The sequence below is a fragment of the Monodelphis domestica genome, chromosome 1 (assembly GCF_027887165.1).
Source record: "Monodelphis domestica isolate mMonDom1 chromosome 1, mMonDom1.pri, whole genome shotgun sequence".
Classification (NCBI taxonomy): Eukaryota; Metazoa; Chordata; class Mammalia; order Didelphimorphia; family Didelphidae; genus Monodelphis; species Monodelphis domestica.
Genome location: NC_077227.1, coordinates 79,487,194 through 79,508,090, shown reverse-complemented (window position 1 = coordinate 79,508,090; position 20,897 = coordinate 79,487,194). Strand labels below are relative to the sequence as shown.

General features: G+C 39.2%; 1 protein-coding gene across 1 annotated transcript in view; it reads right to left on the bottom strand.

Moving 5' to 3' along the window:
- Positions 1 to 20,897, bottom strand: part of TLL2 (tolloid like 2) — a 173,322-nt gene that overhangs the window by 21,236 nt on the left and 131,189 nt on the right. Inside the window, exons 11-13 of the mRNA XM_007478707.3 lie at positions 16,801 to 16,917; positions 13,256 to 13,401; positions 12,242 to 12,437 (exon numbers count right to left, since the gene is read on the bottom strand). Of these exons, the coding sequence (XP_007478769.2) occupies positions 12,242 to 12,437; positions 13,256 to 13,401; positions 16,801 to 16,917 (459 nt within the window). The remainder of the gene's footprint in view (positions 1 to 12,241; positions 12,438 to 13,255; positions 13,402 to 16,800; positions 16,918 to 20,897) is intronic.

Below are 20,897 nucleotides of genomic sequence, written 5' to 3'. Positions count from 1 at the left end.
GATCTCCACTTAACTACCTACAACTGCTACAGCTCCTACTTAGATACATAGGATGGCCACCTCAGAGTCATCCGCAACTCTTTACTATTTGACCCTACATAGTCAATGCTTTGCCAAATTTTGTCACTCAGTCTTCATAATACCTCCTCTCTATATATATTTTTCTATCTCATAAAGCCACTCCCCTCGTTCTATCCTTAATCCTCTCACACCCAAACTACTCTTCTGTCTCCTTGCCCCCAGTCTCTAACCACTCTGATCCATCCTCCACTCAGCTGCTAAAGTGATTTTTTCCAGAGCAAAAGTCTAGTCATGTCACTCTCCTTCCACCCTTTCCATTACAGCACTGTGCCTGGCACATAGTATGACCTTAATAAATCATTATTGGTAATCCCACTGATTATCATTAAGTTGAAATATTACTAGAAGAACTGAACAATATTCATGAGCATTCTTGTTTTTAATGAAGCTAGGGAATAGAAGGAAGTTGTAGTTAAATGGAAAGATGGCTCATAGGTTCTCCTCAGAGAACCAAATTAACGAGTTGGAAGAGTTGGTTTCGTTGTGTACCCAACGGCAACAAAAGGCATTTCATGGAAGGCACTCAGTCATCCTGTCTTGCTGGGCTCAGGGTGAGCCCAAACAAAAACACCACCAGGAAGATAATTGCAGCTTATGTGCCAACATCTGTTGCAGAGAATGAGGCAAAATAAATAAACACATTTTGGAACAACACAGAGAAAGTCATTGAAGAATTGAAAGAAATAAATTCTTTGAGGATCTACATGGTCATCTCAACTAAGAAAAACATACCTTAAAAATCAGAGTCCTCATTGCAATGGTAAATAGAGGAAAGGAATGACTAAAATTTGTTGGAAAATGTTGGAAAATAGATGACTTGGTGGATAGAACACCAAGCCTGGAGCCAGGAGGACCTTGGTTCAAATCTGGCCTCAGATACTTCCTAGCTGTGTGACCCTGGGCAAGCCACTTAACCTCAATTGCCTAGCCTTTAACACTCTGCTGTCTTAGAACTGATACTTAGTATACAATACATATATTGTATAATTTTCATAAAATCCAAGATTTAAAAAAAAATTTTAAGAAAATTTTTCAGGAAATGAAGCTCACTAACTCCTTGAATCAAGAAAATGAAGTGTTCAGAGAAAGTGCCACAAACCTCCACTGCATCAGATGATCCAGAATGAACTTTGGGGTACAATTGGTTGAACACATTTATTCTGAATGTAAACCTTTATGCCAAAAAGGATTGCCCCCTAATTGACTTTTTGTCAATGCACCTAGCAAACATTGGTTTTTGCTCTCTCTCTTCTATTTCCCTCTTATCTCTAATTATTGTAGTTTTCTCTTAGAAGGTACAATCTTGTGTGCACCTTTAGCTAAAAGATCTTTAGAAGTATAAGCAGTTATATTAAATGATTCATTAGGGAGACTAGTCTCCCAAAGAATCATGGGGTGGGAGGGTTGTGAAGACAGGATTAACTTTTCCCTTGCCTATTTTAAAATTTTAAATTAAATTTAAATTAAAATTTTAAAATAAAAAAATTAATCAACAAAAACTGGAAACATCCCTACTTAACACTAAGTAAGGGAGGTCCAAAAGCTACTTACTAAAGTGGGTAACAACTTCAAGAACAACTGAATACCCCCCTAGGCAGTGTTAAGCAAATTTAAAGACTGTAATTGGCTCCCTTAAAGTAGAGGAAGGGACAGAAAGTGATGTGGGAAAAGGACTATAAAAGTTCTGAACTTCCTGTTCAAGGTGATTTTTGGCCCTAATTTTCAGCTTGGAGGATTTTGGACTGGGACTGCAGCTTGGAGATACAACTTGGGACTTCAACCTGGGACTCTGGCTCTTGGACTGCTTCTGGTAAGACTTCTTCTGGAGCTTCTCCTTAGGAGCTTTGACTTGGGTAAGTGAAAAGCTGACCCTCCTTTCATGGCTTTTGGAGAGATTAGTTCCAGAGAGGCCTCCCCTTCTTGGAGAAGGCCATGTGAATTGAACCCTTGTTTAATTTATCACCAAGTCCTCCAGCTGAGGGGTTAATGATCTCTACCTGGGTTGAACCAGGGACTGGAGCAACATTTGGGGTGATAAGCTAAACTTCTTACTCTACCCTATTTTACATTTCTCTACTTTCACTCTTTCCACCTCTTTGTAAATAAAGCTACTGAAAGTCAATTTGACTTGAGCTATAATATTTTTAAACTGGCAGCCATCTTAGAATTCTCATATATTTAGTCAAACTCTTAATTTTAATTCCTTACTATATATATTTTTTTTTTCAGGAATTTATATGACTACTATGATGTGAAGGAAAAATACTGTGAAAGACTTTGGGGTTCTAGTTAATGGACTGATCAGTCATGATTCCAGAAGAATGTTGAAAAAGCCCATCTCCTGCCTTTTGGCAAAGAAGCAACGAACCAGTGGAGCAGAATAAGAGGTACATTTTCAGGCCGGTCAATATATTTATTTGCGTTGCTCGACTATATTGTTAAAAAGGGTAGTGTTTTATTTGAGTTAGGTGGAAATTAGTGGGTAGTATTAGACATACAAAAAAATGAGGAGTCAAAAAACAGCTCAGAATGGAGCATAAAGAATTGGAAATTTTGTTACTACTTTGTTAAATTTCATATATATTTAACACTAACAAGTTCATAGACTCACACATAATCTTGTGTGTTGAAATGTTTCCTCATTGACTGTTAAATTCATAATTAATTTTTTAGAAAAGAAAATAAGGTCCAGGATTAAGAACTAAACAAGGAAAGGGACTCAAATGCTATTCAGAAAGCACAGGCATGTATATCCTGAATGTTTTGCTAAAAAAGAAAATCATGGCAAGCACTTAATACCATCATAAGGGAAAAAAATGAAACTGACTATATTTTAAAAGGAAGTGAGTGACTACCAGTGTATATAAGCCATTACTAATCAGTAACCATCAATGGGCAGTGCTTTATTGGGGGGAAATATCTGAGATGACACTGTCAACGATTGACCTTTATGTTTATTTTCTTATCTCTACATAGTCTTTCTGAGGATGTTCTCCATATTGTTTGAGGTTACAATTGATGAAGATATAAAAAGTGGGCAGCCAAGCTTTTGAATATTATCTTTTATAAATAATAGACCACATCTTCCTGGTCACATAATTGACAGAAAGGCACAAAATGCAAAATTTCACCCTGCTTATTGTTGGCTCATTGTTTTATTTTATTTTATTTTTAAACCCTACTTACCTTCTGTCTTAGAATGAATATTGATTCTAAAGCAGAAGAGTAATAAGGACTAGGCAATGGGGGTTAAGGGACTTGCCCAGGGTCACACAGCTAGGAAGTGCCTGAGGCCATATTTGAACCTAGGACCTCCTGTCTCTAAGCCTGGCTCTCAATCTATTGAGCTGCCCAGCTGCCTCCATTGACTCATTATTTAAAAAAATAATTTGGAACAGAATCCAAAATGTAGCCTTCAAGTCTCTCTGTAGGCACATATCTCCCAGCATAATGTTCAGATCATTCAAGATTCTTTGATATAACAAAAGACATCTTAGCTCTGCCCCCACTTGTTGGGTCAGTAATGGAAAGAGAATGAAAGATAACAGATAGACAGGCTGAGTGTTGTGCTATGAGTCATGCAATGTCAAAAATCTAGGGGAAGGTCTCCAACATGTTGACTTAGAAGGAAGATTCTCATGGAAGATTTATGAAAGAACACAGTCAAGAACTCCACAAGATGAAGAGGGGTGGGTGACTTGTAACTGACACCAAGGAAAGGAAGTTCCTCATTAATGAGATCATGGATCCAATGAAATATAAATGATATATTTCCACTAAAGTCCTATTACAAATGCCTCATCATGGCATGGGAGTCTTAAAACTGTCATCAGATCTCAAGCTCTGGTAGGTCCAAACAAGCTGGACAGACATCACCTACATGTCTGGTAACACATAATATGTCAGTTGTCCAAAAATCAGTCCATTTTGAAGAGGAATTTTACTAAGTTGCAAGTTGGTTGCAGAGTAATTACATTTTTGGCCACAGCAACTTATACACAAACACACACACATGCTAGCAAAGTGTAAGGGGGATGTGATCTGCTTTAGTGATGACAGGATCCACACAGATTAACCAAAGATCCTTGAAGTATTTAAGACACCCAATTTTGACATTATTTGTTGGGCACAGATCATATATGTATTTGTTATCCCTCCTGAAAGAAAGTTCCTTTAGGGAAAGGACTGCCTGACTTGTCTTTATATTGTTAACATCTTGTAGAGTATTGGCACAAAGTAGGCACTCAATAAATACTTGATGTTGATTGATGACCTAAAAGTCTGAAAAATAACACAAAAGAATCTTGGTTAGTGATCTGCTTTAATGAAGGCATAGTAGCTAGTGTAGTCTAATTTTTAAAGGCAATAGCCCACTCTGTCAGTAAGTCCAAGAAAGTTAATTTTAATGGCCATCACTTCTGGTTTTTTTGGGCGGAGAACTCAGAAATTCTACTCATAAAAAAATGAGGTGAATTTCAACATTGAAGCCTAGTATACTGATCAAGCAAGACATAACCAAGTTGAAAAAAATCTAAAAAGTAACACTTAAAATGATGAAAAGGCAAATAGAATTGCCTTAAGCCAATGGGAATTTCCAGACTTGAAATCATGACAATTATTAAGGAAACCATCAGTGTTATGAATAGCATGCATAAGAACTTCATCATTTCCTGGGATTCAAGGAACACAAACCACAAATCTTGAAAGAGATAGACATGAGAAAAAATCAGATTCAGAGAATTTGAAGGTTGGAAAAAACATGAAAACTCATCTATTACAAACCACAATCCAGCTCAGGATCCTCTCTGGAGCATCCTTAGTAGATGATCTTCTAGTCTGTTCTTGAATACTTCCAGTAACATGAAGCTCACTATCTTACCTTATTTCATTATTAGGCAGCTCTAACAGATGGAAAATTTTTATATTTTGCCTCTTGAGGAGGGAGAGATATATTCATGAATGTTATATAAAAACATATTCATATATGTTTTTCATATACATATGTTCATGAAAGTTATGTGAAAACAAAAGTTATTAATTAAAATATTTAAAATATTCTTTCACATGATTTTAACTTAATAGTTCTAGTTCTGCTTTCTAAAGCAAGAGATAAAAGTCTAATTTACTCCATTTAGTCAAACATTTTTAACATGGAGTAGAAAATATACAGGGACACAATGTTTTGCAGTCATCAGGTTAGAAAAGTTAGAAAGACTTCTTATACTTGTCTCTAGATTAAATTCACAGAGAGCTTCAATATAAGAACAGATTTCTTGATAAATTAGTCATAAAGAAATGGAATAGGCTGTCTCAGAAATGTGAATTCTGCATCGGACCAAGTAAAGGCTGAATGACCACTTGCAGTAATGGGAATTCATGCTACCAGTACATATTGAATTAGATGGACCCAGAAGTCCCTTCTAATTCTGATATTCCATGATTCTTCTACTTGATCATCCTGGAAATTTCAGCCTACCTTCTCTTAGCCTTCTCTTCTTGGGACTACTTTCCCAATTCCTTCAACTGATCCTCGTAGTCCATGGTTTCCAGCTCTTCTCTGCCCTCCTTTGGAAGCATTCTTATTGGTTGGTGTTCAGCTCCTTTAAGAAGCAGGTAGGGGAATCTAGGTGGCTCAGGGGATAGAGAGCCAGGCCTGGAGACAAGAGGTCCTGGGATCATATCTGATCTCAGGCACTTCCTGGGTTAGTCACTTAACCCCAATTGCCCAGCCCTTATGGCTCTTCTGCCTTGGAACCAATACATATACTATTGATTCCAAGATGAAAGGTAAGGGTTTTAAAAAAAAGCAGGTAGTAAACTCAGGGAACTTCTTAGTTTCAATCCATTCAATGATAGCTAAGTGATAGAGGAAGGAGAGGGAATAAGGGAGAGAGAAAGAGGGAAGGTATGGGGGGATGAAGGGGCAGAGGGAAACATGACTGTGCATTTCAGAGATACCCAAAGCTAGTGTATTCCCATGTCTTCTATTTACTAACTATATACTATCCATACAATCTACTATATACTATGGATATATATGTATATATATATATATATATAAAATATTCCTTTACATGCTAAATCTGAAAAATAAGTACAGAAGATCCGTTTGAAGCACAACTTTGTATTAAGCATCTTCCTCTAAGAACATAATCCTCTTTATGATTTTCCTACCTCTATGAACCACACAGTCATTCTTTCAATCACCCATAATTGAAAAGTCATCTTTGGTTCCTCTTTGACTTTCAACCCCTCACATTCAGTCATTTATCAATTCTTACCTCCTTTTTACTCTCACTCCTACCATCCTCATTCAAACCCTCATTGATCCTTACCTGGTAAAGCACCATTGCCTTCTAACCAGTCTTCATGGTTCCAAACTCTCCTGTTCTATTTTATTCTACATACTATTCTCAAATATCTTTTGTGATTGCACAGGTTTATGTGGGTCATTTCTTAAAAACCTTCAGTTCTTTCCAGATTGCCTACCAAATAAAGTGAAGATTATTTATTCTGGTATACACAGCTCTGCAAACGTTGGCCCCTGACAAATTATTTGGTCATATCTCGTGCTACTGTCCTTCACAGACACTAGCCTCCACTCAAACGGAACTACTTGCTGTTTAATAATCTCATCCATCATTGTTTTAGTTTCATTCATTTACTCACGCTGTTCTCTGCACCTGGAGTGCACTTCTTCCCAATATATCCACTCTACCCATCCTTCCAGGTCCAACTCTAATGTCACTTCCTTCATAAAGCCTCTCCCAATATCCCCCAGCTATTGTTTGCTTTTCTTTTATTTCACTTCGTTTATGTATTGTTCATATTTGAACTGATAACACGTATATCTGCTTACTCACACATATAATTGCTTTATCACGAGGCCCCTTGAAGGCAGATGATTTCCTACAAAAGTCTTGCAACCAGAATGATGGAGAAAGTGGAGGGTAGCCTAAAAGCAAACAAGTAATTCATCTCATATGTTTCATATATTTATAAACCTCTATCAAGCTGAGTGGAGGACATATGCCATCTATTGATGGTATCCCCCAACTATATATAGTCAGAAGAAAGCTAGAAAGACCACTGGAACTGAAGTCAGAAGTCTTGAGCATAAATCTTGGTTTTACTACCTCTTGGACTTTGGGTACCTAAGCTTTCTCACTGGGGATAACAATATGTTTACTACCCATTTTAGGGTCATAGATCATAGGACTAGACTCAAGATAGAAGGGACCATAGGGGTCATCTAGTTCAACCCCCTTGTTTTGAGGAAACAACAAAAAAAAGTTAGTGACTTACCCAAGGTTACACTGGTAGCTAGCATCTGAGGTAGATCTCATAGGGTGTTCACTTTATAAACTGTAAAGTATTCTATAGAGTCACCATGATAATTTCTTGTGTCCTAGAATTCTGGGAGGCTAAAGTTTAGTTGTGCTCTGAAAATGCCTGTGTATTAGATAAGGTAGAGGATGGAGAAACTACTAGAAACCCCAAGAGTCATCTAAATAAGCATAGTGGGTCAAAAATGTATTAGGCCACTATGTGAGGCAGTGAGTCTCCCCCTCATTGGAGGTATGTAAGATATGGGGATCAGTCACAGGTTGGACTAGGTGATGCCTGGTTTCAACTGTCTTAGAAATTCAGTGGTTGAGTAAGTTGGAGAAAGAAGCCAGGACTAGGGGCATCATTTTCATTGAAATAAATCTGTCTCCTTTTTATCCCCATGATGTTGGCAGCAAAAGCAGGAAAACAAAGTCCTCTTGGTGTATAATGAAAGAAGAAACTTTCAAGTTATTGTCCATTGACATGTTCCAATAAGACAAGGAAGAAGGGTGTGTTGGGTGCAAGTGTAATAAGAGCCAGCACCTCAGAGAAAGGCAAGGGAGAATCCATAGAGTGAAGTGTAATCAACTCACAGGATATAAATGTTGGCGATGGAGCCTGGAGCTTTCTCTATCAGTTTCAAAGAGGATCTATCAGTATGGAAATTTGAGACAATTTCCAAATCTCCCAATTCCAAATTACCTAAGTGCATTGTATAGGAAAGCTGGAGATGTTTGAAGCAAGTCTCCAACCTTTCAAAGCAACATCATGGAGCAAACCAGGCATTCTTGCAAAACACCCCCTGTTGTCATGTCAGACACAGGACACCAGTTTGGATGGACCTGGTTTAGGATTAGGAGAGCAGTTGCTATTTTCTTATGTTAGCTGGTTGGGGACTGCCAAATAGCAAATGCTACTCCCACTTCTCAAATCGGAAAGAGGACTTTTACTTGCTGGTAAGCATCCTGGCACCATCAGACAGTGCATTGAGATAACACCTGCCATCTGGCAACAGCAAATACTCTCAAATGCCAGTTGGCACCATGTACTGGTGTTCTTAGCCAATTGGCCTGAAACACAGAGTCTCTGTCCAACTGGCATAAAAGCAAGAGTGGTTTTATTTTGTTTTATTTTGTTTTTCAATTTGATCCTCCTCCTTTGCAGTGAGTTTGTAGTTACCCTCCCAGTCCTTTTCACTTAAGGAAACCTGACACATGCTCTTGGCTCCCACTGTCCAGAGAAAAGTCTGAGAACAGCCCGGTGACTACCCTGTGTAGAAAGATCCTGGCTGACAAGGCCAAGGAAATTGGCTTCCTCCAATCGATAAGCAACAGTGATGCTGACTTCTGAAAAGTGTAACCAGATACTATGCTGTCTGGTCAAGACACTTTAAAGATCAAAGATAACAAGAGGAATTAGAGTCGTAACTGAAAAAAATATAGAAAAAATAATCTAGTATATATTTAATAGATGCATAGTCATAATTAGGCTGTGTTGTAATGAGGCATAAAAGGGAGGGAAGACGCAAAAACCAACTTCTACCACCTTGGCTGATTGAATGCTCCACAGCCTTTTGAAGTTCAGGAGCTCAGATAGAGCCAGATCTCAAGGGGGAAAACTTCTGGGTTTACCCCAAACCCCTAGATGGCTTTCTTAGGTTTGTGTCCAGGCTTCATCTAGAAAATTTATTTATAGGAACAGACATCTGGGGCAGGGTTGTCTCATAGTCATGGACCCCAGAAGAAATGAATGGAAAGGGGGGAGAGAATTGAGCGAAGAGGAGATTATGGGGTAGAATATCTAGTGAGCCTTCTACCAAGACTCCTAGGTACATACCCAAGGGATCTGACTAGGTTTCTCTGTTTCTCTGGCAGAATCAAAGCTCCAACATCTCCTGGATGATAAGTCTCCATGGTGGGACTAGGAATTAGGGAAAAGTAGACACTAGAATACCAAAGCTTATTCAGCTTAAGGGAGGGTAGCATCCTCTTCTGTTGGATTTGTCTTGTCTTCATTTCGTTGATAGTCAAAGCTCAAAAGAGGCCAGGCTGAGCTTCAACTTCCTCAGAGGAAGCCGGTATGGGAAGAAGAAATCGACTCAACCTCCCTTTCCTGGAGGGTCCACTTTCTTCCCCCTTGTCCTTTCTAGAGTTTCTTCTCTACATATCTGGTTTAGGCTAGATAGTGTGGTCTAAAGGTAGCTCTCTGCTTCAAAAGTATCCCCCCAATTCTGCCTGAAATTCTACAAGTTAAATATGCACATAGGCTAATAAGCAAACACCACTGGGTAGGGGATGGGGAGAAGCAGTCATTGACACCTTACTGTGAATACTCGATTGCTTTTCCTAAAACTTGACAGAGATATTGTAAGGTCACAGTAGCCTTGGAGCTTAGCATGTTTCCAGGGGGTAGTACCATGGTGAGTAACTTTGAACAGTCAGTGTGAAGAATATAGATAGGGCTTGGGGTGAGGTAGAGGGAGCCCTAAGAAACAGCAGAAGGGGAGGAGAAGAGGAAATAGAGGACAAGAGTATCAGGTTAATTTGACTTTGAGAATTGACCAGGACTTCCTGGCTCCCCACTCCTCCCATCCTCATTCCAGAGCCCAAAAGAACTTGTCATTTTAGTTTCACCAAGTGACTTCCTTTGTTGTTACAGCTAATCCTGAGGCCATCCCTAACATCACAGAGCAAGTTCATTGAAACTGGCTTACCATCCTTCCCCCTCTCCCTGGACTCCTGATCAATACATATGGAAAGAGGTGGAGTCAAGGACTTGACATTACCTTGCATTCACTGCCAGATCAGACTAGGGCATCCTAAGGGCTGGTTGAACCCAACCATGTCCATGTCCTCTCTGGCCTGAGAGAGATCACAATGTAGACTGTTTAGCCAATCCTTTGTGGAAAGGTAATCAGGTTCTCCTTTTTTGTCATGCCTATTGATTGGCAACCACAATATATTGGAAACTATTTCTAGGATTCAAAATCTGAAATGTTGTCTATCCCAACACCTTCATTTTATAGATGAAGAAACTGAGATCTAGAGAGGTTGTCATTTTTCCAGTGTCATATAGGCGGCAGAGACTGGATTTGAACCAAGGTCCTCTGACTTAAGATGCTGCTCTTTCTTCTGTATCCTTCTGTATTTTTACTTAGGAACTTGTTGATTATTTCATATTCAATTATTTAAAATTGGATAACTCTGGTCTCTATTTCTCACCCAGTTTTTTTTTTACTCACAGTATTTTTTAAACAAATGTTCTATCTTCATCTATAATCTATCTATCATCTATCTATCTGTCTGTCTGTCTGTCTGTCTGTCTATCTATTCATCCTTCTATCTATCTGTCTACCTCTGCCTCAAGACAGGATATGGTTACTGAGTTGGGCTTAGGTAAAGATTAAAGGATTGGAATTTAGGGGTGGGGGAAACCAGAGACCTTCCAAGATTTGAAAAGTGGGAAAGCTAGGATACAAGAAAATGAAGTAAGGGGATTCCACAGACTTCTACATACATGAACTCATTTGATTCTCATAGCAACCTATACGCATCACATGTATTATCTTCACACACAGCTGCTCCAATGTATGAAGTACTCCTGGAGTTGCATAACATATTTAAGGGAAATGGACCAAAGTCAAAGGCAGAGATACTTGGGCATACTAGTCTTGGAGCTACCAAGGCCTGACCAGAATTCTAACCTAGGTATTATTCTGTCCCTATCAGTGTGCTGTTCCAATATCCTGGTGCCCTGGGAATAGGATCAGGAATGGAGTTAGATAGGACCTCAGAGGCCCTTGAGTCCGATCCTTTCATTTTATAGATGAAGAAACAGAATCCTCAAGAGATTATTTGACTTGTCTTAGGTCACACAGGTACTAGGTAAAAGAACCAGGATTTGAGCCCAAGTTCTATGCTTCTATATTCCCGATAATTTGAAAAGATTTTGAAGGCTTTCATAGGTTCCCCAAACAGCCCTTGCAGAAGCACAATCTCAGATGAGCAAGAATTTGGCTCAGTTTCCTCAATTTGGGGGTGACCCACAGCATCTCTGGGATTCAGAGCATTAATTTTTCCACAGATCCATCCTCTAAATTTGATTGGAAGATCTACCATTGCCAAGATTCTCCCACTCTTTAGGGTGCCTTGGTGTCTCAGAATTAATGCTACATATATGTGTCTTAATCCTGGTTATGGTCTAGGAGAAGACCTGGGTAGGCATTTGTAAAGACCTAATTCTATTCCTTAGTAACTAGTTTATTCACTAAAGACTTATTTTCTTAGGTTGAAAGGCAAAATCAGCCATAAACTTTGCTGAGGAGCTTAATCATGTGTTTTAGGTGTCAAGACTAAGTCCTAATTCTCTCTTTTTTTTAAACCCTCACCTTCCGTCTTGGAGTCAATACTGTGTATTGGCTCCAAGGCAGAAGAGTGGTCAGGGCTAGGCAATGGGGGTCAAGTGACTTGCCCAGGGTCACACAGCTGGGAAGTGTCTGAGGCCAGATTTGAACCTAGGACCTCCCATCTCTAGGCCTGGTTCTCAATCCACTGAGCTACCCAGCTGCCCCCCTAAGTCCTAATTCTTGATCTGCTATTTATATATCATTTTTGAAAGCCCAATATAAAAAAAATCAGGACCCTAAGAGATATAACTTCTTCTCTTAAATACCAAAGCATATTAAAGTTGGAAGATTCCTTAGGGGCCATGGACAATAGCCCCTTTTATTTAGTTGCCTTTGGTGTAGAAATCCACTAAGTTCTTTGTGATCCTTAAGGAAATGGGTAAAAAAATCCTGTCATTACTAAAAGTGGCAGAGAATAATTCATACCCTTAAAAAAATTGGCAGCAAACCCTGCTTTATTGATAGAGCCATCCGATACAAACTTCATCCACATTTTGTTGGAGCTGGATTTGATATCATCTGGTTTCTCATAGCCACAGAAGTGACCAATCAAAACACTGTCTTCTGTGGCACCATCCCGAATTTCCAGGTAGTCATAGGCACAGCTGTCATGTCTCTCAATCTGAAAGAAGAGACACAAGAGTAGCAGGTGAACAGTTGGCACTCGAAGCCTTAATCTCTTTGACCTGGGAAGAGAGCTTTATGCAGAAGACACTAGGGGTCTGCTGAAAGGAGTGCTCATTCCTGGACAGCCTCAGCCTTCCTGAACTCTTCTCATCCCTGGTGTCATACCAGTAGGGACCTCTCAGGGTCTTGGGTGCCAGCTTAAAAAATTGGAAATATCACCTGCTCCAGGCATATTTTGTGTAGCTCCTGCTCATTATGACTCTTCTTGACACCAGGATTTAATGGGGTGGGGGGCACAACTTTCACTGATCTTAATTAAATCAAAGAAGGATTATGAAATCCTAGATCTACAATGGAGTGAACCATTCTATAATAACCAGAGGATACGGTTTCCCTAAACTGGAGACCTTAGGCTAAACAAACTGACAATTAGGAAAAGATGCCCCAACTTTCATTAACTCAAGAGCCTCTCATACCAGTTATATCTATTCAAACCCTCCAGTAACCTTTGAAATCAAGATATTTATTGGAATATGTTTTGAATGATAATGCATGTACAGCACAGATTGAATTCTTTGTCAACTCCAGGAGGGGGGAAGGGAGACAACATGAATCGCATAAATTTGGAACACGTATGTGAAGATTTGTTATTAAAATAGAATAAAGAGAAAGCCAAAATCAAGATATTTATGACACTTTCTAATCTGGATTTATATCTCCTGCCTATACTAAACTTTTAATATTTGTTAAATGCCCAAATGATAAGTGCTTTGCTTTTTATTTTTTGGTAAGAAAGCTTCCAGAAGGACTCACCTCAAATGCCTGGAAAGTCAGCCCCACATGAAACCCCTCAGAAACAGTGATCTTCCAAATGCATTCCTTAGATGGCCGGTAGTCATCTGGGTAATTGGGAGACTGGATCTGGCCAGCATCTTTGTTAATTTCTCCCCCACATATAGCTTCAGAAACAAAGACATCGATGGGTGAGGAACACATGCTGGCAAAAGGATCCGCGATGCATCAGAGCATTTACGGCTATCTTCAGGGGTTTTGATTTTGTATGAGGGTGCTCTGCTGACTTCTATGGAAGTGTGTTTTGCACGATAATACATGTATAACCCAGACCAAAAGGATTACCATCTCCAAGTTTAGATCTTACAAATTTTGGGAAACACATTTTGAAAATTATTACATGCAATTGGGAAAAGTAAGATACTTTTGAATTTAAAAAAAGGATCTGGCATGGAAATGGGACTCTTAAAAAAAGTCCTCTAGTTGTCTTGGGAAATACTCAGCATGCTGTTATCCACAGGTGGGTGTTTAACACAACTGGACTGAATCGACACCTGCTGCAGGCTCTTTGGCATCTACAGAGCACAGAAGCCCATTGCCACCACTAGGTGGAGCCCTTTGCACACTTATCATAGATTTGACAATTGCAAGTGTGAATTCTTTAATGTCAAGGAAAATGACCCCCAGGGTAAGGTTTCATTATCAAGAATTTATTCTTTTAAAAGAATAATTAAAACTTTTTTGTTGTTCAGTTGAGTCCGACTCTTCGTGATCCCATTTGGAGTTTTCTTGGCAAAGATACTGGGGTGGCTTGTCATTTGCTTCTCTGGCTCATTTTACAGATGAGGAAACTGAGGCAAACAGGGTTAAGCGACTTGCCCAAGGTCACACAGCTAGGAAGTATCTGAGGCTAGATTTGAACTCAGACTGAATCGTCCTAACTCCAGACTCGGCATTCTATCCATTGTGTCACCTTGCTGTTACCTAACAAAAACTAGGGATTGTTAAAAATCACAGAATTTTAGCGATAGAAAACATAAGTTATATTTACTGCTCTTCCACAAATATAACTTCAAAGAAGTCATATGCTTTCTGTTCTTTGATTCTCATCTATGAAATGTAGAAATTAGACTAGATTAGATAGCATTGACAAGGCTCTTAAAGGTTTTCAACGTGCTTTACAAATATTATCTCACTTTATCCTCATAATGACCCTGGGAGGGAGGTGCTATTATTATGCCCATATTAAATATGAAGAAGCTGAGGCACAGAGCTAGTGTATGAGACAGAATAAGAACTCAGTTCTCCCTGACTCCAGTTCCTGTACTCTATTCATTGGGCCATCTAGATGATCTTTAAGGTTTCTTTTAGTTCTATGAGCCACAATATATCTGTGGCTCTAAAAATCATTTATGGGGGCAACTGGGTGGCTCAGGGGATTGAGAGGACCTGGATTCAAATTTAGCCTCACATATTTCCTAGTTGTGTGACCCTGGGAAAGTCACTTAACCCCATTTACCTAACCCTTGCTCTTTTGTCTTAGACAGAAGGCAGAAGAAACTAATTTATTTAAAAACCAACAAGAATACATTGACAGAACTGAAGATGTTAAACCTAAAAAGGAGAATGGAGGTAAGGAGAAGACATGACAAGTTCTGCCTGTAAGTTCTTGAAGGCCTGTCATGTGGAAGATAAATTAGTCTTTTTCTGCTTGGCACCAGAAGGGCAGATCTAGGAGAAATGTGTAAAATTTGGAAAGAAATGGATTCAGGCTGCAAATAAACATTGCTAACCATTAAAGCTTATCCAGAAGTGAAATGAGAAGCTTTGGTATCCATATCCCAAAAGTCTTCACGCTTAAAACTTCATGAAGACTTTTGAGACAAATACCTGTAAAATGAGTTCATCCGCACTAGAGATCTTTTTTTTTTAATTGTTGCTTTTATAAGAATATGGAAATATCTTTTGAATGCCTATAGATGTATAACCCATATAAAAGTGTTTACATTCTCAATGATAGGGGAGAGGGAAGGAGGGAGGGTGAATTTGGAACAATTTTTAACTAATAATAAAAAATATTTTTACATGTATTTGGAAAAATATTTAAATTAGAAAAAATTTTGTTTTTATTGTAAACATATTAATTTGAAAAATCACAAACATTTCAAGATAAAAGGCACACAGATGGCATGAATGAAGTTTACTAAAAATTGTTAATCAGAAGCTAAATGACCACTTGGTGGGTTTATTGGTTGTTCAGGTAGGGGTTAGACTAGCTTGTCTTCCATCTCTGAGATTTGTGATACTGTGAGGTCCCTAGGTCACAGTCACATAATAAGAGACACGGTGGTTTTATTTATTCCCTTTTCCTAACAGTCTGTGTATAGGGTTTAAATTATCCTCCCTGAAATGACTGGGACTGAGGCTCAGAGTATTGATTGATGGAGCATGAAAGTTCAGTCCTAATAAAAATGACAATTTTTTCCTAAATTAATCTACTTATTCAGTGCCCTCCCAATAAAATTGCCCCAAAATTATTTTATAGAGCTAGAAAGGATGATAACAAAATTCATCTGGCAGAACAAAAGGTCAAGAACATCAAGAGAATCAATGAAAAAAATATGAAGGAAGGTAGTCTAGCAGTCCCAGATCTCAAACTGCATTACAAAGTGGTAATCATCCAAATGATCCGATACAGGCTAAGAAATAAAGTGGTGTAACAGTGGATAAGTACACAATAGCTATTAATAAATGACCAAGGTAATTTAGTGTTTAATAAATAACAAGATCCAAGCTCTTGGACCAAGAACTCACTATTTGCCCAAAACTGTTGGGAAAATCAAAAAATGCTATGGCAGAGATTGGGAATAAACCAACATCTCACACCATATACCAAGAAAGGGTCAGCGTGGGTATGTGATTTAGAAATAAAGGGTGATTCCATAAGCAAATTAGGGGAGGATGGAATAGTTTACTTGTCAAACCTATGGATAAGGGAAGAATTTATGAACAATAAAAGATAGTCTTCATCATCATCATCTTCTTCATCTTCTTTCTTCTTTTTCTTCTTCTTTGTCTTCCTTTCCTCTTCCTCCTTTTCTACTTCCACAAAATGACTAATATAGTAAAATGTTTTACATTATTGCACATATAAAATCTATATCACATTGCTAACTCTCCCAGTGAAGGAAGAGGAGTAGGAGGAAGGGTGGGAAGGGAGAATTTTAAACTCAAATTTTTAGATGAATATGGAAAAAATTGTTTTTATTTGTAACTGGGGAAAAATAAAATATTAAGAAAGTTCAGTCCTATAGAGATCATGACTGGCAGATGTTCCTTCGAGGACACAGGACTTAGGAAGCACTTCAGGAGGCAATGTTTACTCCCCTGTCACAGGTATTCCTAGGTCCTGCCTCTACACCCTCAATGACTCCTATTTGCAGCTACATATACTTGGAGGGTGGGAAGAGGGTACATGGGGTCCCTGGTTGAGCTTGCTCACAGTAATGGAGAAAAGCAGACAGTGGGATAGGCAAAAGAAGAGGAGACACAGGGTTATCACAGACCTTCATAGACTGCAAAGAAACCCTTGCCCAGGATGTTGCTGCTGCTTCGGAACTCAACCCAAAGGCGACTATCAGTGGAGATGAGGGGTTCTGGCACTTTGTCACCACAAAATCTACCTGAAAAGCAAAAGGCAAAGTAAGAATACCTTATAACATCATAGAAAGCATGCTAGACTTGGAACCAGGGGATATGGACCACTTATACCTACATGAGCTTGGACAAGTGGTTTCCAATCTTGGGGTCACCAGCTCACCTATAAAATGAGGGAGTTAGGCTATATGACCTTAAAGGTTCCTTCAGATTCTACATCCCTAGTCTTAAGATCATCATAGGTGGGTCTAGTCAAGTCATCCTCTACTCAAAAAACTCCAGTGGCTCCTTATGACCACCAGGAGCTCCTTATGACCTCCAGGATCATGTCCTCCATCTGGTATTTAAAGCTATTCACAATCTGTCCCCTTTGTACCTATCTAGTACTCTTTCACATCATACCCTTCCACATAATCTCTAGTCCAGCTCTGTTGGTCCACTCATTCTTTCTCACATGTGACACCCCATCTCCTAAGTCCATGCCTTTCTACCAGCTGTCCTCTACATAGATTCCTGGTCCTCTTCCTCTTAGAATTCTTAGTTCACTTCAAGACTCAAGGCAAATACTACCTTTTGAAGGTCTTTTATAGTCCATCCAGCTACAAAAGCCTTTGCCTCTAAGACTACCTTCCATTTATTCTGTATATATCTTGTATCTAGCTAGTTATTTGTATGTTAGATTAGAATGTTAGCCTTTTGAAGACAGGAATTATTTTTGCCTTTCCTTGTATCCTGAGCACTTATTATACAGTGCCTGACAAATATTAGGCCCTTAATAAGTCTGTTGATCAGTTGATAAATCAATTATGTCCCGTAGTGAGAGGTCCAAAGGGCTTGTTAAAATTATGCTATGAAAAAAATTATGCATCGCTTTTTTGCAACATTGCTAATATGAAAATGTGTTTTGCTTGATTCATATGTATAATGGATAAACATCTTGCTTGCCTTCTCAATGGATGGGGGAGAGAATGGAAAAAGGGAAAGAATTTGGACCTCAACATTTTAAAATGTTAAAATAAACAAGCAAATAAACTTTTAAAAAGTCTCACTGCATCAGAAGTCTAGTCCTGAACTTGGGGGAGTGTGACAAGAGCTTCTGGGCAGCAAATCTGATTTTATCAGAATAGGCAATTTCCCAGTGAGAAAATTCCCTCTACCAATGGAAATCAACAACTGTTCCACCATTTATAGTGTTAGAGAGTCTCTGGATTTCAATTTCTTGTTTTATAAATGGGTATAATAATAACTACCTCCTAGGGTTGTAAAAATAAAATGAGATAATATTTGAAAAATGCTTTGCAAATATTAAATTGCTACATAAATCCTCTCAACATCATCATTATTATTTATTTTCTCAACTAGGTCCTTTTCTTATTTACATAGGAAAAAAACACTGCCCTAGCATATCAATTTGGGCTTTTACTATCACCATCTGTTCAGTCTGGTTTAAAATGAATGCTCTCAGTAATTGCTCTAGCCAAATATTCTGGAAAATAATTTGGAACCATACAAGAAGAGTCACCAAGTTTTTCATACCCTTTAACCCAAAGATCTTACTGTTAGGCACACATATTCCCAGGAGAATGGAAAATGGAAAGAAACTCTCATCTATGCCAAAATATTCACAGTAGCCCTTTGATTGGTGAGAGAGAAAGAGAGAGAGAGAGAGAGAGAGAGAGAGAGAGAGAGAGAGAGAGAGAGAGAGAGAGAGAGAGAGAGAGAGAGACGGAGAGAACTGGTAACAGAGTGTGTATCCATTGACTAGAGAATAGCAGAACTGGCATGTGAATGCAACAGACTATTGTGGAACAAGGAACAAGATGGAGAATTCCAAGGAACATGGCAAGCTCTGTATGGTAGAATGAAAAGGGAAGAGTCCAAAAGATAATATACACAATATGAATAAAGCCACATAACAGAAAAGTTCACTAAAAGGAGCCCAAATTCTAAGGAAATAAAAAAATAAAAAACAATAATAAATATACCTCCTCAATCCCCTGCCCTCTTATCAGAGAGGCCAGGGACTAATGAGTCAATTGCTATCAGACATGTTTGTTGTATTATTTTTCCTGGGTACAGGGAGGGTTTGGTTTTAGGTTGAGGGTGGGGAGGAGGGTATGTCCAGAAATGATTACAATATAAAAAACAGGCAACATCAATAAAACATATTAAAATGTGAGACAGTGTGATATGTTGGACAGAGGGCTGAACTCAGAGTCATTTCAAACAGAGCCTCTGACACACACTGGGTGTTTGACGCCAAGGTTAGGTGTTTTATCTCTCAAGGTCCCAGTTGTTATTCGGTTGTTTCAGTTTTGTCTGCTCTTCATGACCCCATTTGAGTTTTTCTTGGCAAAGATACTGGAATGGTTGCCATTTCCTTCTCTGGCTCATCTGACAGATGAGGAAACAGAGGCAAACAGGGGGAAGTGACTCATGTGGGAGCACGCAGTCAGTAAATATTTGGGGCTGGATTTGAACTCATGAAGATGAGTGTTCCTGTCTCCAGGTCTGATACTCTATCCACTCTATGCCACCCAGATGCCCCCAAGCTCCCAGACAACTCCCTAAATATCTACGTTCCAGTACAGTTGCCCATCTACATTTGGTAGAGAAAATTTCCTCTTCAAGAGTTCACAAAATAAGTGAAATTTATGTCCAGTTCAAAACAAACCCAAATTTTTAATGAAAAAAAATAAATGTAAAGAATTCTCTTAGTGATTTTTCCCTCCCTTTGAAATGATCCTTCAAGGTATCTCGGTGGCTTGTTCCATCAATTGGAGGTGACTGATATTGGGCCAGGATGGCCAGGCAGTGGAAGGCGGTAGCAGATGAAGTTCAGGCTGGAACCTCAGCCAGCAATGACTAGAATTCTACAGCCAAGGGTGGGGAACATATTACCAGAAGCTAAAGGGGGCAGCTTGGGCAGGATCCCAAAGCCATAACTGGTTTTTTTTTGTTTTGCTTTGTTTTGTTTCAAAGGAGGAGGACCTTGTGATCAAACTGTGATGGGGACTAAATGATCAGAGTCCCAAGCCAAAGTCTGGATCAATAGGACAGGAACAGAGTAAAGGAAAGATTCTGGAGTGCCAAAGCAGGAGCCTCAGGAGCCAAGGGGCATGGAAACATCTCTGGGCACAGCTGCATCCCAAAGGTTCCAGGTGGTCATGCCCTTTAAAGGCCTTTAAAGAGACTCAAGAGAGCTGGGCTCAGACACAAATGGCTTGCAGCCTGAAGTGGAGGAAAATGCCCCTCAAATGAGTAAGCCTGGAGCCCACCCAGCAAACAGATCTGGATGTCCAACTATAGCAGCTTCCCCTCTCTAGAGCTTGTGAGAGCTGTAGCCCTTGCCATAAGCCCACATTCAGACCAGCTGTGTTCACTTACAAATTCTGATCAATGTGTGCTATTTCATAGGGTCAGAGACTGAGAGCTGGACGGGACTTTTGTTAGAAGTCAGCTAGTCCAAATCCCCCATTTTATGGATGGAGGAATTGGAGACTCTCTAGAGAAGGGAGGTGACTTGCTAAAGGTCTCAGAGTTCATAAACAGCAGAACTTGGATTGAATCCAGACCCTCTGATTCCATATCCATTTTCTAGATCATCATACTATGTATAGAGTATAGCCAGGGAAGATCTAGATTTGAGGTCAGAAGATATGGGTTCAAGTCTGCCAGTGGAAAGAATATTCAATCTGGCGTCCAAGGATCTGCCTCTGATAGTTTTCATTCATGTGGCCTTGGGCAAGTTACAACCTCTTTGAGACTCAGTTTCCTAGTCTACAAAATGAGGAAGTTGTGTTAAATGGACTCTGAGTACCCTTCCAATTCAAGATCTAGGATCCATTTACTTGCTGGGTAACTTCAGACAAGTCACTTTCCCTCTCGGACTTTTAGCATCTTCATCTGTAAAACTAGGCTAGATGATCCTGGTTCTAACTGTCTATGATTCATGTTAGTTATGTGAACTGAATAGGCAGGTATCAGATATAGGAGGGAAATAAAA